The following is a 15,114-nucleotide window of genomic DNA, read 5'->3' on the forward strand; positions in this document are numbered from 1 at the left end:
AAAACAATCAAGAAAAAAATTGGAAGACTCATACTTTCTGATTTCAAAACTTACTACAATGCTACAGTAGTTAAAATAGCATGGTATTGGCATAAGGATAGACCTATAGACCAACAGAAATAGAATTAAGAGTCCAGAAATAAACCAATACATCTATAGCCAATTGATTTTTGGCAAGGGTGCCAAGTCCACTCAATGTGGAAAGAATAGTCTCTTTGACAAATTAGGCAAGGACAAACGGATTTTCATATGCAAAAGAATGCATTTGGAACCTCAACTCACACCAAACACAAAAACTAACTCAAAATGCATCAATGACCAAATATAAGAGCTTAAAACCATAAAACTCTTAGAAGAAAACATAGAGGTACATTTTCATCACCTTAAATTTAGCAATGGATTCTTAGATATGACATCAAAATCACTAACAATCAAAGAAAAAATAAATTGCACTTCATCAAAATTAAAAACTATTGTTCATCAAGAGTTTTTATCAACAAACTAAAAAAGACAACATTTTGGTTGAATGTGAATGAGAAAAAATATTTGCAAATCATCTATCTGATAAGGGTCTCATATCCACATATAATAAGGATCTCCTAAAATTCAACATCAAAAATAAAAACAACCAAATTTAAAAAATGGGCAACGAATGAACTTGAATAGATTATTTCTTTAAAGGCAATATACAAACGGCCAATATGCACATGAAAAGATGCTCAAGATCATTACTCATCAGGAAAATACAAACCAAAAGCACAATAAGATACCATTTCACCCCACTGAGGATGGAATTTAAAAAAAGAAAAGGAAAATAACAAGTGTAGGCAAGAAGGTGAAGAAACTTATCTATGTTCATTGCTGGTAGCAATGCAAAATGCTGCAGCATCTATGGAAAACAGTATGGCAGTTCCTCAAAAAGCTAGCCAAACCAACTACCAAATGACCCAGTGATTCCATTCCAAGGTACAGACCCAAAAGAATTGCAAATTGGGACTCAAATGACATTTGTATGCCAATGTTTACTGTAGCATTATTCACGGTAGTCAAAAGGTAGAAAGTATCCAAGTGAACATTAACAGGTGAATGGATAAACATGGTATATACATATTAATATGGTATATACATATTAATAAAATAGAATATTCAGCCTTAAAAAATGAAATTCTGGTACATGCTATAACATGGATGAACCTTGAAAACATGCTAAGTGAAAGCAAGCAGACACAAAAATACAAATATTTTATGATTCTACTTATATCAAGTATCTAGAATAGGCAAATTGATAGAGACTGAAAGTAGATTAGAGGTTACCAGGGGCTCAGAGAGAGGAAAGTAGGAAGTTATTGCTTAATGTGTACAGAGTTTCTGTTTGGTATAATGAAAAAGTTTTGAAAGTTTGAAAAATAGATAGTAGTAATTGTGAATTAGTATTACATTGTGAATGTAATTAATGGCACTGAATTGTACACTTAAAAATGGTTAAAATGGCAAATTTAATGTTTTGTATTTTTACCACAATAAAAAATTCAAAGAAAAGTTATTAAATATATGTATAGAAATCAGAATCCTATCAAAATCCTTAAAAAAATAGCTATGACTATAATTATCAGTAAGTGTATTCCATTACAAATCACTAAGCCATACATATAAAATAATTATTTGGAGAATTATAAAAGAATAACTAAAATTTAAGTTAGTTTATTATAAAAAGTCTACACTTATTAAAAACAATTTGTTTCTTTATTCTTAGGACTTATTTTTTTAAAATATAAATAAAAATAATATAAATAATAAAACTACATACTTTTTATACACTAGGATTGATCCCATTTGCTGTTGGGCTGCTTTAATACATATGGGCAGATTACAAATTTCTTTTAATCAACACATGTTAAGTTTTATAAAAGCAACAATTTTAAAATTTTATATCCATAATGCTTGCTATACAGTAAGTGCTCAACTAATTTGGTGAATAAAATCAAATTAGTAAAAATCAACATGAAATTAGCATTAAGGAGGCTCCTCAAATCATCTTCTTGTTACAGTTTAAAAATACCTGTTTTAAAAATAACATCTGAGTAATTCAGGATCCATAAAACCAAAACTTTAAATTACTTCTTTTCTCCCATGTACATCCCCACCACCAACTCCAATGGGAAGTTACCAGAATTTGACTTTATGAGGAATTCCATTTAGTGATTTTTGTTTGTCTGCCTATGAGGCAGCCCGGACTAGAAAGGAAAACCAACAAAGAGTCATCTTGTTGGCTGTATGGTTACACAACTCAGGGTACTTACTGACTGCTGGTCTGCCTGAAATACTCCTGGTTCACGAGTTCCTATAGCAATAATTCTGGGTACCATTTAAATTGTTTTCTTTTGTGTCACTGTTCTGTTTGCGGGTTTGTACATTAAAGATTTATTTATATACAAATGAATATAAAATACAAAATTTATTTGATTAGCTACTAAAGCAATTTGTATACCATTAATTTCAATGAAAACTAAGTTTCTCACTTTTAAGAATTTCCCTTAAGACACCTTTTTTTTTTTTTTAAGTATAAGAAGTTTTATTTTTGTTTTGGAAGAAATTACCTACTTTAAGTGGGGAAAACCTGTAATTTATCCCAAATCAGGCAATTCATAGCCACAGAGATGACCCTGGCTTGGCCATGAGAATAAGCCTTCTCGGATCTCTGACTACAGGGAGCATAACTGACTGAGGGCCCTGGCAGCTGCACTCTGAAATCCATCACTGTGTTTGTGCTGAGGCCACGCTTCTCACTGGCTCCTCCCAATCACTGACTGGCCATGGCAAGCACACTAAGGCAAGCCTATTCCTGAGAGGTGTGGAATTCTTATGATAGGCAACTTTTACTCAAAGACTTCCTGAGGCTTTGGCATACTTTCTTTAGTATTGCACTGCAGTCTAAGACACTTTCACCCAAAGTTCCTTCCTTCCTTACCTCTCTTCTTCACTTGGAGTCAGACTTGCATCACGGTCTGACAACTCTCCCTGTCTCCTTCCCCCTTTTCCGTCAGGAGCATTTCTCCTAATAAGCTTCATACATGCCTAATCCTATTTTGGCATCTGCTTCTAAGAGTACCTGGACTAACACAATGACAAAGAGTTCCTTTGAAGCATCACACATTTTTTTTTTAATTAGTCATTTTAAATGAACTATTTCTAAAATATAGTATTTGCTTCCCTATTTGCTAAAATAGAACACCCTGTATGTGACAATTTCAATGCCTTTTGACTGGGGAAGATCTCGACTAAGACCTACCTAACACGTGAGTAGTGTATTCCTGAGGAGAAACACTCAGAACCACATGCAATTCAACAAACATATTCTGAGTACTTGTTATACAGGAGAAATATGCTAAGCATTACCGGGACTAAAAGCTAAGTAAGACCCTATTAGTAGGACCCTATTCCTCCCCAATCTAGAAGAGGAGAGAAACCACAGAGGCAAACAAAATTTTAAAAGGTATATTGCTATTAAGGGCAAAAATTGAGGTATAAGATACTAAGTATATGAAGAGATGTATTCTATTTAGGGGAAGGAGTTATAGTCGAAAGGCTACAACTTGTGAAGAAGGTGGCATTTGAAATGTATTTTGAAAGCCATTATCATCAGAACCTTCAGGCTGTACATGCCTGTAATTACCAAGGACAGTGCAACAAAAACACCTTCCATGCTTGCCATACTTGGCTATCCCCCCAAAGTATAAACTCCTCCTATTGCAATTCTCTCACACCTTCTCATCTCCAGAATACTAATGGTTTCTTAGTTTCCCTCCAAACAGGATCCTCTCCCAGTATTCCCTCCATTATCACCATCACCACTTACACCCCTCAGTCAGAAACCCAGGAATCCTCTTTGACTCTTCTCTCACCACTCTGCTCAATCTATCTCTAAATCTCTCTAAAATTTGTCAATTTTTCTCTTTCCCCACAGCTACTGTCCTAGTCAAGACCACAACCATCCCTTCCATGAATTGCTACAAAATTCTAACTGGCTTTCCTGCCTACAGTTCAGTTCTTATTTAATCTATGCTCCACAGAGCTAACAGTGATCCTTCAAAATTCTTATTTGCCTGTTCCCTGCTTAAAACCCTCCAGTTCCTCTCCATTGCTCACAACAGAAAATGTAATAATTTGGTTCACAAGATCTGGCCCCACGCTCCAGACTCTAGCTACTTGGATTTCTAAAATATGGACTTCCTCTTAACCTCCAAGCTACCACAAATCCTTGAAATTTATTTCCTTCTAATTCTTAGCTGGCTAACTCCCATTTCCACTTACAATGTCACTTCCATCACTCTCAAACATAAGCAGACTAGAGTAGTCTCCTAGCTGCCCATCGCAATCCCGAGACCATTACTCCTTAGCCCATTCTTTACAATCTGTGCTATCTTTCCATTAACCAGTGCCTTTAAAATTCTTATTTTTTATGCAGCAGAACCCTTTTTCCCCCCAAATGAAATCTCATACAGAGCCCCAATATGTAAAAGGGCTGCTCCTCAGCTAAAAGTAGGGGGTCTTGGCAGGGCACGGTGGCTCACGCCTATAATTCCAGCACTTTGGGAGAGTCTCTTGAGGCCAGGAGTTTGAGACCAGCCTTGGCAACATAGTGAGACCCCATCTCCGCAAAAAATTTTTTAAAAATTAGCTGGGCATGGTGGTGCACACTATAGTACCAGCTATACAAGCAGAGGCAGGAGGATGGTTTGAGCCCAGAAATTTGAGGTTATAATGAGCGATTACAGTAAGATATGATTGTGCCACTACACTCCAGCCTGGGTGACAGAGCAAGACTCTGTCTCTAAAAAAATAAATAAATACAAATAAAAGTAAGGGGTTTCAAAGCCTTGTTCATTCAGCTTCCCTCTCTCCTGAGGTACTTTTTCCCTAAAATCTAAGGTACAGGACAATTAGAAAACCATTGTACTGCACTACACTTCCTACTCAAAGGAAGCAACACAATATAGAGAAAAGAATTGTCTTTGAAGCTAGACAGACTTAAGTTCAAATCCTGATTCTACTCCTTATTAGTTATAAGATCTTGAGCAATTTGCCCTTTGAAGATCCATTCCTCAGCTGTAAAACTGGGATATTATCAAGTTGAAAAATCAATGAGTAAAACAGAGATACATATGTAAATTTGTGTCTAGAATACTGGCACATAGCAAGAACTCAATAAAATACTGTCTGCTGTGATTTATCATCCCAGGAATGAAAAGTAGTTTTAATATTCAAAAAGATCTAGAAATACTAAAACAATACTTCAAAAGAACCAATTGGAGTACTTATACTACCTAACTTCAAGACTTACTATAAATCTATAGTAAGCAACAAATAAATCAATGAAATAGAATGGATGGCCCAGAAATAAACCAATAGCTAGATAGATAGATAGACACAGATGTGTGTGTGTGTGTGTGTGTGTATAGTGGTCCCTTGGTATTCACAGGAGATTGGTTCCAGGACCTCCCTCAGACACTAAAATCCACAGATGCTCAAGTCGCTAACATAAAATGGGATGGTAATTGCATAGAACCTATGCACATCCTCTTGTATACTTTAAAATATCTCTAGATTACTTATAATACTTAATACAATGTAAGTGCTATGTAAATAATTGTTATACTGTATTGTTTAGGGAATAATGACCCCCCAAAAAGTCTGTACATCTTCAGTATAGACACAATTTTTTCCCTCAAATATTTTCAGTGGTTGGTTGAATTCAAGAATTCAGAAGGTTGAATGCATATATACACACACACACAAATCATGTACTTTTCATAAAAACACCAACACAATCCAATAGAGAAAGGAAGGTCTCTTTAGCAAATCTGAAATAACTAGATATTAGCATGAAAAACAAATGAATCTCAATTCCTACCTTACATCATACACAACAAAAACTTGAAAGGGACCACAGAGCATGTAAAAGCTAAAACTAATAAAGCTATTAGAAGACAATATTAGGAAAATATCCTCCTGATTTGGTGGCAGGCAAAGGGTTCTTATACAGCGAGAGCAATAACCTTAACAGAAAAAACTGATACATTTGACTACATCGATATTAAAAACTTCCACTCATCCAATCCTGAGCAAGAGTGAAACCCTGTCTCTACTAAAAATAGAAAGAAATTAATTGGCTAACTAAAAATATAAAGAAAAAATTAGCCAGGCATGGTGGCATATGCCTGTAGTCCCAGCTACTTTGGAGGCTGAGGCAGAAGGATTGCTTGAGCCCAGGAGTTTGAGGTTGCTGTGAGCTAGGCTGATGCCATGGCACTCTAGCCAGGGCAACAGAGTGAGACTGTGTCTCAAAAAACAAAACAAAACAAAACAAAAAACCAACAAAAAAACCAAGCACCCTTAAGAAAATAAATAGGCACGCTACAGGCTAGAAGAAAATATTCATAAAATATATATCTGACAAAAGACAGTTATCCAGGATATATAAAGAACATTTATAACTCAATACTAAAAAGAAAAACAACTCAATTTTTTTTTTAAGAGACAGAGTCTTGGCTGGGTGCAGTGGCTCACGCCTGTAATCCTAGCACTCTGAGAGGCCAAGGTGGGCTGATTGCTTGATGTCAGGAGTTCAAAACCAGCCTGAGCAAGAGCGAGACCCCGTCTCTACTAAAAATAGAAAGAAATTAATTGAACAACTAATATATATAGAAAAAATTAGCCGGGCATGGTGGTGCATGCCTGTAGTCCCAGGTACTTGGGAGGCTGAAGCAGAAGGATTGCTTGAGCCCAGGAGTTTGAGGTTGCTGTGAGCTAGGCTGACGCCACGGCACTCAGTCTAGCCTGGGCAACAAAGTGAGACTCTGTCTCAAAAAAAAAAAAAGAGACAGGGTCTTGCCCAGGCTGGAGTGCAGTGACTATTCACAGGCATGCCAGCATCAAACTCCTACGGTCAAGCAATCCTTCTTCCTCAGGCTCCTGAGTAGCTACGACTACCATCATACTTGGCATTTAACTTTTCAAATGGGCAAAAGACTTGAGCAGACTCTGACCAAAGGAAGATATACAAGCGGCTAACGAGAACACAAAAAAGTGTGCAGTATTATTAGTCATCAGGGTAATGCAAATTAAAACTGCAATGAGATACTACTAGGAACTCACCACAATGGCCAAAACTAAAGAGTTGTAACACCAAATATTGGCAAGGATGTGGAGCAACTGGAACTCTCATGCATTGCTGGTGGGAATATAAAATGGTACAACCACTTCAGGAAAAAGTCTGGCAGTTTCTTTTAAAACTAAACAGACACCTATCCTATGAGCCATTTCTCCTGGTACTTACCCAAGAGAAATGAAAACATATGTCTACAAAAAGACTTGTATAAGAACATTCATGGCAGCTTTATTCATAATACCTCAAACTTAAAACAACCCAGGTACCCATCTACTGGCTAAACAAACTGTGACATATCCATCTGATGGAAAAAGAGACTGAATCCTTGAGAAACACAACCTCAAAACCTTACCAAAAATATATACTGTCTGATTCTATTTACATGATGTTCTAGAACACATAACATTAATCTATGATGGGATGACAAAAGATCAGAATAGTGGTTGCCTCTGGGAGGTAGGGGCAGGAGTTGACTAAGAAGGCACATGAGGCAAATTTAAGGAATAATGGTAATGTTCTACATCTTGGCAGACACCTGAATTATATGCATTTTGTCAAAACTCATTAAATGGTACAATTAACATTATAATTAACATGTGCATATTCCACTGTAGACAAAAGTTACACACACCCCCCAAAAGAACTGCAAACAAATACCAAACTCTAGTTAATGATATGCATGCTGAAGTGTTGGGGGTGAAGTGTACTGATGTCTGCAAATTACTTTGAAATACATCAAAATATAAGATGGATTGAAGGATGGTGTAAGGGATAGATAGGCATGTGGTAAAGCAAACATAATAAAATGTTAATATAGAATCCAGGTGATGGGTATATAGGGTTTGTACAATTCTTTCAACTTTTCTGTGTATTTGAAAATTTTCATAATAAAATGTTAGGGTAAAAACTTGAGCACAAGACAAAAAATTCTAAAATTAAGAGCAAAGTTATTTCCTATTCCATCTACAGCTGTGATAAACAATACATTAGAGGAGGCGAGAAGTAGTTGCCACTTTTGCTACCACTTGGTTAAAGCATCCTTACTGCTGTTATTCTGGACCTCCCTGCCACTCCTGGATTACAGTCTTCCTCTCCACTACAACACATACCATGATCCTTGTGGACTTCATTGTCATTCTACATGCAACCTGCCATTCAACACATCAACTTCAGAGCTCCTAAATGTCTCATCTCCTTCATCTCTGGAATCTTAAAACTCCAAACTATGACAATTGTCATCATCCCCTATCTGCTCCCATTACTGTCCTCTTCTAACTAACTCATCGAGATTTCTAATGCATGCAGCCTTCATTTCTCTTCCAGTCCATTAGCTCTCTTTATAGCCTTTCTTCCTCTCTACCACCTAAAATATCCCTATTCTCTTAGTCTCCACTGCAGCCACCTGCAACCATCTTCCCTTCGCGTTTACCTGAACTGATAAGTGCTGCTGGAAGAAAATCTCACAACTGCCAGACCAATCCTACTGCAAATCTATGGTCTCCGCACCCTCAGCACTGCTCAGCAATTCCTTCCTAAGACACCAACCAACTCCTCCACACTCCACAGCAGCAATTCCAAAACTTCATCATTTTTCTCAAACTCCTTACTCATTTCCCCTTCCCCAATCTATGTAAAAAATATTGCCTTTCATTTAATCATGAAAATAGAGGGTACTAAGCATGAATTCCCTGTTACCCAACCTACAAATCCATCTTTGTCTCCCTCCCTCCCATCTCAGAAGGAAGAACGTCATCACCCCTGCCAGAGGCAGCATAACATACTGTTTAAAAATGCAAACTCTGTAACCAAATTACCTGGGCAAGTTAAACTTTCCAAACATCAGTCTTCTCTCTTGTAAAATAGAAACAATAATAGTATCCCATGAGAATTAAATGAGAACATATGTGTAGCAATTAAAATAGTATCTGACAAACAGTTCAAGGCAAATCCCATTGCTTGTGCTCCTGAACACTTCTCCTTGTTCAGTACCTTCACCAGCATTCTCTACCAGCTCCTTCCCCAAATGCTCTTAACAAGTTTCTGTCACCTTCAAATAAGAAACAAAAATGTCTTTCTCAGTCTTGAATCCCCTTCTTGCCTCAGCATTATCTTTTTCCTTCACTTCCAAGCTTCCAGAAAAAAAATAATCTTAAAAAAGGGGGGAATCATCTGTTCTTACTATTCTTACATTTTCCATGTTCTTCCATCTTTTACCCTCACACTAAAACTGTTCTGACAGAGTGACCAATGACCTCTTAACTGTCAAACCTAACACTTTTTAGGTACCTTATTTGATTTTACCATAGTCTAACACAGTTAACAACTCCTTTCTTGAAACTCTATATTTTAAGCCAGGTTTACAATTGAAAAATGAAAAAGGGAAAAAGAAACTCACTCCTCTCTTAATTTCTCATACATTAGAGCTGGGGTCCTCAAACTTTTAAACAGGGGGCAAGTTCACTGTCCCTCAGACTGTTGGAGGGCCAGACTATAGTTTAAAAAAAAAAAAAACTATGAACAAATTCCTATGCACACTGCACATATCTCATTTTGAAGTAAAAAAACAAACGGGCAAAAACATCTGCATGTGGCCCGCGGGCCGTAGTTTGAGGACGCCTGTAATTACAGTCTCATTCCTTCTGCTCAATTCCTTCCTTCTCAATCTCTTTTGATCACTCCTTTCCCTCTACTTCTCCCTATATACTATTTCCTACTCTTCTCCCCCAGTTCTGATGATAGCCTTTTGTCTTATTTTAAACATTTTCAGTGAGTGGTCTCATCTACTTTTTTAAAACACCTTCATTGAGGTACAATTGACATATAATAAACTGCACATATTTAAACTATACAAAGTGATAAATTTTAGCATATGTGTACACCCTTGAAACCATGGTTTAGCTCCCTTCATTCAGTATAATCATTCTGAGATTCAGTCATTAATAGTTTATTCCTTTCTATTGCTAAGTAGTATTCCATTGTTTGACTATATCACAATTAGTATGTTCATTCACTCATTGATGGACATTTGAGTTGTTTCTAGTTTTTGACTGAATAGAGCTGCCATGAACATTCATGTGTAGGTCTTTGTATAGATATAGGCTTCATGTATTCTTATGGCTTTATTTACACACTTAGGAGTTCCAAATCTGCGTCATCAGATACCAACAATCAATTGCCAATTAGAGAAGTTCACCTGGATAGCCCAGCCTCACAGAACTTTTAAATCAACATGTCCAAAAATCATCTTATGCCATTCCTCTCAGCACCCCAAAGCCTTCTCCTATGTTCTCCATCCTGACTAAAGGTGCTCAAACCAGAAAGAAGACTCTTCCTGCTCCCTTGTCATTCCCCTGTCAATCTTGCCTTTTAAACACCTCTCAAATAAAATCCCTCTCACATTTCCATCCTTAATTCAAATGCATATCATCTCTTTGTCCGAACTATTAAACTAGACTTCTAACTTTTCTCTTTACTTCAGGTCTCATTCATCTTCAATCCATTTTCCATTCTATAGCCAAAGTGAATTTTCTAAAATTCAAATCTGCTGTTACTCTCCTATCTAAAATTCCTCAATGATTTCTATCTTCCTCAAGATAAAATTCAAATTTCTTAGCTTAACATATTTAAAAAAAGGCCTATAAACCAATTGTCTCTCCAGATTCATCCCCTGCTACTTCCCATCATGTTCTAATTTAGTCTTTTCTGATTATGTAATTTACTTTTTATCCTTAGTGCCAAGAGCAATACCTAGTCTATAGTAGGCATGATATATGTGTGTAATAGGTAAGATAAGACTTAGACTGATAGATGCAGTGAGATAGATCCAGTGGAACATTCTGGGCAGATTCAGGAAAAGTAGTAGTCCAGTCTGGCTAAAGCATAAAGAACATGAAAGATTAAGGCAAGCAATCCAGTCGGAAAAGCAGGATGAAACAAATCATTAATCACCACCAATTCCATACTAAAAACTGTGCACATCAGCCTTCACTGAGCTCAAAAGACACTGATGGTTCTGAACAAGAGTGCGACATGTTCAGAAGTGTACTACAACTTCTGAAATTTGAAAAATAGAAGGCAGGGTAGGGGGACAGTGAACTGAGTTAAGAAGCTATCACCACAGTATGGGAAAGGAGACTCAATCATAGCACTTGGCAGAGGAAATAGATTAGAAATATCAAAGGGGAATGAATATGCAGGCTCTACTCGGGTGTGGGCAGTAATGCAAACAGAGAAGTCAGAGATGACTCCAAAGTATGAACCAGTGAAATTAAATAATAAAGCCATTAATCAGGAAGAAATTTTTTAAATGGTAGGAAGACGGAGGTGATGGCTTTAGTTTGGGTATTCCCTCACCCATTTATTCAAATTGAGTGCTACTAGGTGACAAGCATGGGGAATAAAATAAGGATAAAATTGGATTATCAGGAGCATCCAATCTAGTGGGGGGGAGACAAGTAAACAGGAACTGAAAACTCACTGTTAAGAGCTAGGATAAAATGTGAAAAGAAAACAAAGTAGTGATATCCAACCCAGGCCTGATAATTTGAGAGAGCCCATGTTGAGTGGACTCTCTCAGAAAGGTTGGGCGAGTCTAGAAGGATTAGTGTTAGGCCAGGCAAAGAAGGGCACTCCACCAGGTGAAGGGACCAGCATGTCCAAAGAGCTTCAGGTAAGAGAACACAAGTTGGATACATCTACAAATAGTACAATAATATGTCTGAAGGAAGAGATCAAGACATGGAGATATCCACATGAAATGCCCAGCAGGCAGGTAAAAATGCAGGTTCTGAGCTATCGACAGCATATGCAGATATGAAATACACTGTATTTTCACCCTTGTTTTAGGTGGCTTAGAATGTTAATGGATATTTCAATAAATATTGGCTGGGTGAGGTGGCTCACCCCTGTAATCCCAGTAATTTGCAAGGCTAAGGTGGGAGGATCACTTGAGCAAAGGAGTTCAAGACCAGCCTGAGCAACATAGACCCAGTCTCTACAAAAAAGAAAAATTAGCCAGGCGTGTTGGCACACACCTGGCTGAGGCAAGAGGATCGCTTGAGCCCAGGAGTTTGAGGATGCAGTGAGCTAGGATTGTGTCACTGCACTCAAGCCAGGGCAACAGAGGGAGATCATGTCTCAAAAATAAATAAATAAGTATTGGAAGAACCTTACTTATCAGCTAGACTGTGTACAGTTCTACCTCCTCCCATCTCTTTTACTGCTAGGGTATCTCCACTTAAAGTCGAAAGCTGGTTTATGTAAATAAGAGGACTACTGGAGACTGTGGTAAATTGGAGATACACGCCCTGTCTAAAGAGGGCAGCCATTTACTCACCTCCAGAAGTTTACTGCCTTGCTTGAACACAAGGCCTAAGTAAGCTTCCTATTCTTTAAGAAAAGCTGAAATTTTAGATTTTATGTAATATCTCCCATTTTTAAATATTGGCAACTAGTTACATTTAAAAATAAAACAACATTGTGCCAGCCAAACAAAATGCTTCTGTGGACAGATTTCAGCAAGGGCCACCCACCAGTGTGGCAGAGTTAGACCAGGTCTGCCAACTTCTATGATGCTCTTTCCACTACTTCAAAGGATCCTCAGCTGGTATCTTAGTGATTCCCCTGGGATTTAGTTTATAAGCAAAATGGCCCCAAACTGGCAATGCTTTATGAGTTCCTTTGTATGTTTTTAAACAATTTTCCTGTCTCCTTTTACCCCCTAAGGATATCAGCTATTGGCATCACCAAGACCTCCTACTCCCCTAAGAAGTCAAGCTTGCAGGTAAAGCAAAAGTAAATAGAGCCTGATGGGATTTCTAAGGAGTAAAAGATATAAGGTATATGACATCTCTTTAGTTTTAAAAAAAATCACAGATGTTTGTGACTAGTGAGATACTTCAGGGAAAAAAGTCAGTAACTTAAATCAGAAATGTATGTGCAAATTCTGCTAACAAACCAAATAGTTTCCACTCCAAGAGGGGGAAGGGGAGAACAAGGCAAAAGGGAAAGTAAAAGTTGCTAGCCTTTGAGAAATATCAGACCTCTTTTAAGACATTTTGCTAAAGTATAAATGTTTAGCATAAACATTTGCTTAGTAGAAGCAAAACCATTTTAACCAGATAGCATGAAACATTCTTTGAGCAACAAGAAATTGAAATTTAGAAACACTGTTAAAAGAGTAAAGCAATCTCTATACAAGAGGTAAGGGAAAAGGAAACAAAAATAGTCGAGTAGTCACAATGTTGCTTTAGAAGCTTTTAAAATGTAACAACATTTCCTAATTATACTAAAACATTTAAAAGCGCAGATCATAGGGTATGGAACTTCAGATAACAATGTGGCTAACTTAAAAAACACACAAAGGCTAAACATTCTAAACAACAAACGAAATGGCAGTACCAAAATTCTCAAACCTAAAAAAAAAAAAAAAAATCTGAAAATACTAGCATGTGCAGCCAGCCCCTGTTAATCGGAGGACCGGGGGAATTTAGGAGAATGAAGAGCGATTACTGAGGGCGAGCAAAGCAGGCCATGTTCCTGCTGGCAGACGAGCTGGCAATTACTTAGAGCAAGCATTACGGCCAGAGCATTCTCCAGCCACTAAAACGGGCGTACTGGACACCTAAAACCGGAGGCTGACAGCAGCTCTGGGGGGGACCGAGGAGGCGGAAAAGTGGCCTGCTTTGACCTCCACTGAAAACCGAGGCTCCTCCAACTGTTGTCTCTGCATCAAAGGGCAGAACATTAACCTCTCAGTGGTTGGATAATTCGGACGAACTCTCCCCGCTTCCTGCGGCCTTCCCGCACACGGTGAATGTCAACGTCGAGTGTGGGGCACCTCTCGGCGTGCGCCGTCCTTCCCGGGAGGCGGCGAGACCGGGAAGAAAGACGGCCCTGCGCGCCCCGCCTCCCGGCCCGGCCCGGCGCCCGCGCGGGGCGCAGCGGGGGAGCGGGTCCCGCGGGCTCCTCACCTTTTTCAGCGCGGGCACCAGCAGCCCCCGCCACTTGGGCGCGTTCTCCTCGCTGAAGAACTCGTACGGCAGCTGCTGCGCCTGCATGGTGCCCCCGGGGCGCCTCCGGGCGGGGAGAGGGGCGGCGGCGGCCGGGCCGGGCGCCGCGAGAGGGCGAGCTCGCCGCGCGGAACAGGGCCGCGGTCCCACCGGACGGCCCGGCCCCCTCCGGGCGCCGCGCAGCCGGGCTAGCCCCGGCGAGGGGGCTGGGGGGCGAGGCCCGCGCCCGGCCACCCACCCGACACGGGCACCAGCCGCGGAGAGCGAACGCAGCCCGGAGGCGGCGGCATCCCGCACCGCCGCCCCGGGGCCAGGCCCCCCGCCCCTCCCCGGCCCGCGCGCGCCGCCCCGGGCTGCCCTCCGCCGCCCGCCCGCCCGCCCGCCGGGGCTGCGCTCCCGGGCCCGGCCTGGCCCCGCGGCGGAACTGGCGGCGGTGGGAGGGCGTGTGGAGGGGCGCTCCGGCCCCGGCGCCCGCTCCGCGCGGCTGCGACTCCGAGACGCGCGAGCCCCCGGCGGGGCGGAGCTGGGGCGGGGGTCTGGCGGGGGAGGGGAAGGGCCGAGGTCGCCGTTGGGGAATCGGCTGCCCTGAGGTGCCGCCGCCGCCGCCGGTGTAGGGCTGGAGCTTCCTACTAGCGAACTGAACCTGCTCGCCACTGAGCATGCGCCGCCGGGCTGGGCTGGTTCGCTCCGGGTTTTCCGGCTCCCCTGCAAGGAGCAGGGAGGCTCTGGAGAGGGAGGGCGCCCGGCAGGGCTGTGGCTGCGCTCCTGGGGGCTGCAGGGAGGGGCGCGGGGCCGGGGATGTCGAACCCTAGCAGAGTGGGGCCTGCAGGGGGGGCCCGAGCTGCAGTAGAGGGCCCCCCATTGTGTGGTCGGGCCTTGAGGGATCCCACCCCTGTCTCGGAGTCCGAGGGCCTTTCGTTTCGGAAAGGGGTGTGT

At 40.7% G+C, this 15,114-nt stretch overlaps 1 protein-coding gene across 4 annotated transcripts in view; it reads right to left on the bottom strand.

Moving 5' to 3' along the window:
• SOS1 (SOS Ras/Rac guanine nucleotide exchange factor 1) overlaps positions 1-14,473 on the bottom strand; it is a 140,857-nt gene extending 126,384 nt beyond the window's left edge. For all 4 annotated transcript variants that reach the window (XM_076000691.1, XM_076000690.1, XM_076000689.1 and 1 more), the window contains exon 1: positions 14,140-14,473. In XM_076000691.1, coding sequence (XP_075856806.1) covers positions 14,140-14,226 — 87 coding nt within the window. In that variant the 5' untranslated portion in view covers positions 14,227-14,473. The remainder of the gene's footprint in view (positions 1-14,139) is intronic.
• Positions 14,474-15,114: the final 641 nt, after the last annotated feature.

Source organism: Microcebus murinus, chromosome 3, assembly GCF_040939455.1.
Source record: "Microcebus murinus isolate Inina chromosome 3, M.murinus_Inina_mat1.0, whole genome shotgun sequence".
NCBI classification, from domain to species: domain Eukaryota; kingdom Metazoa; phylum Chordata; class Mammalia; order Primates; family Cheirogaleidae; genus Microcebus; species Microcebus murinus.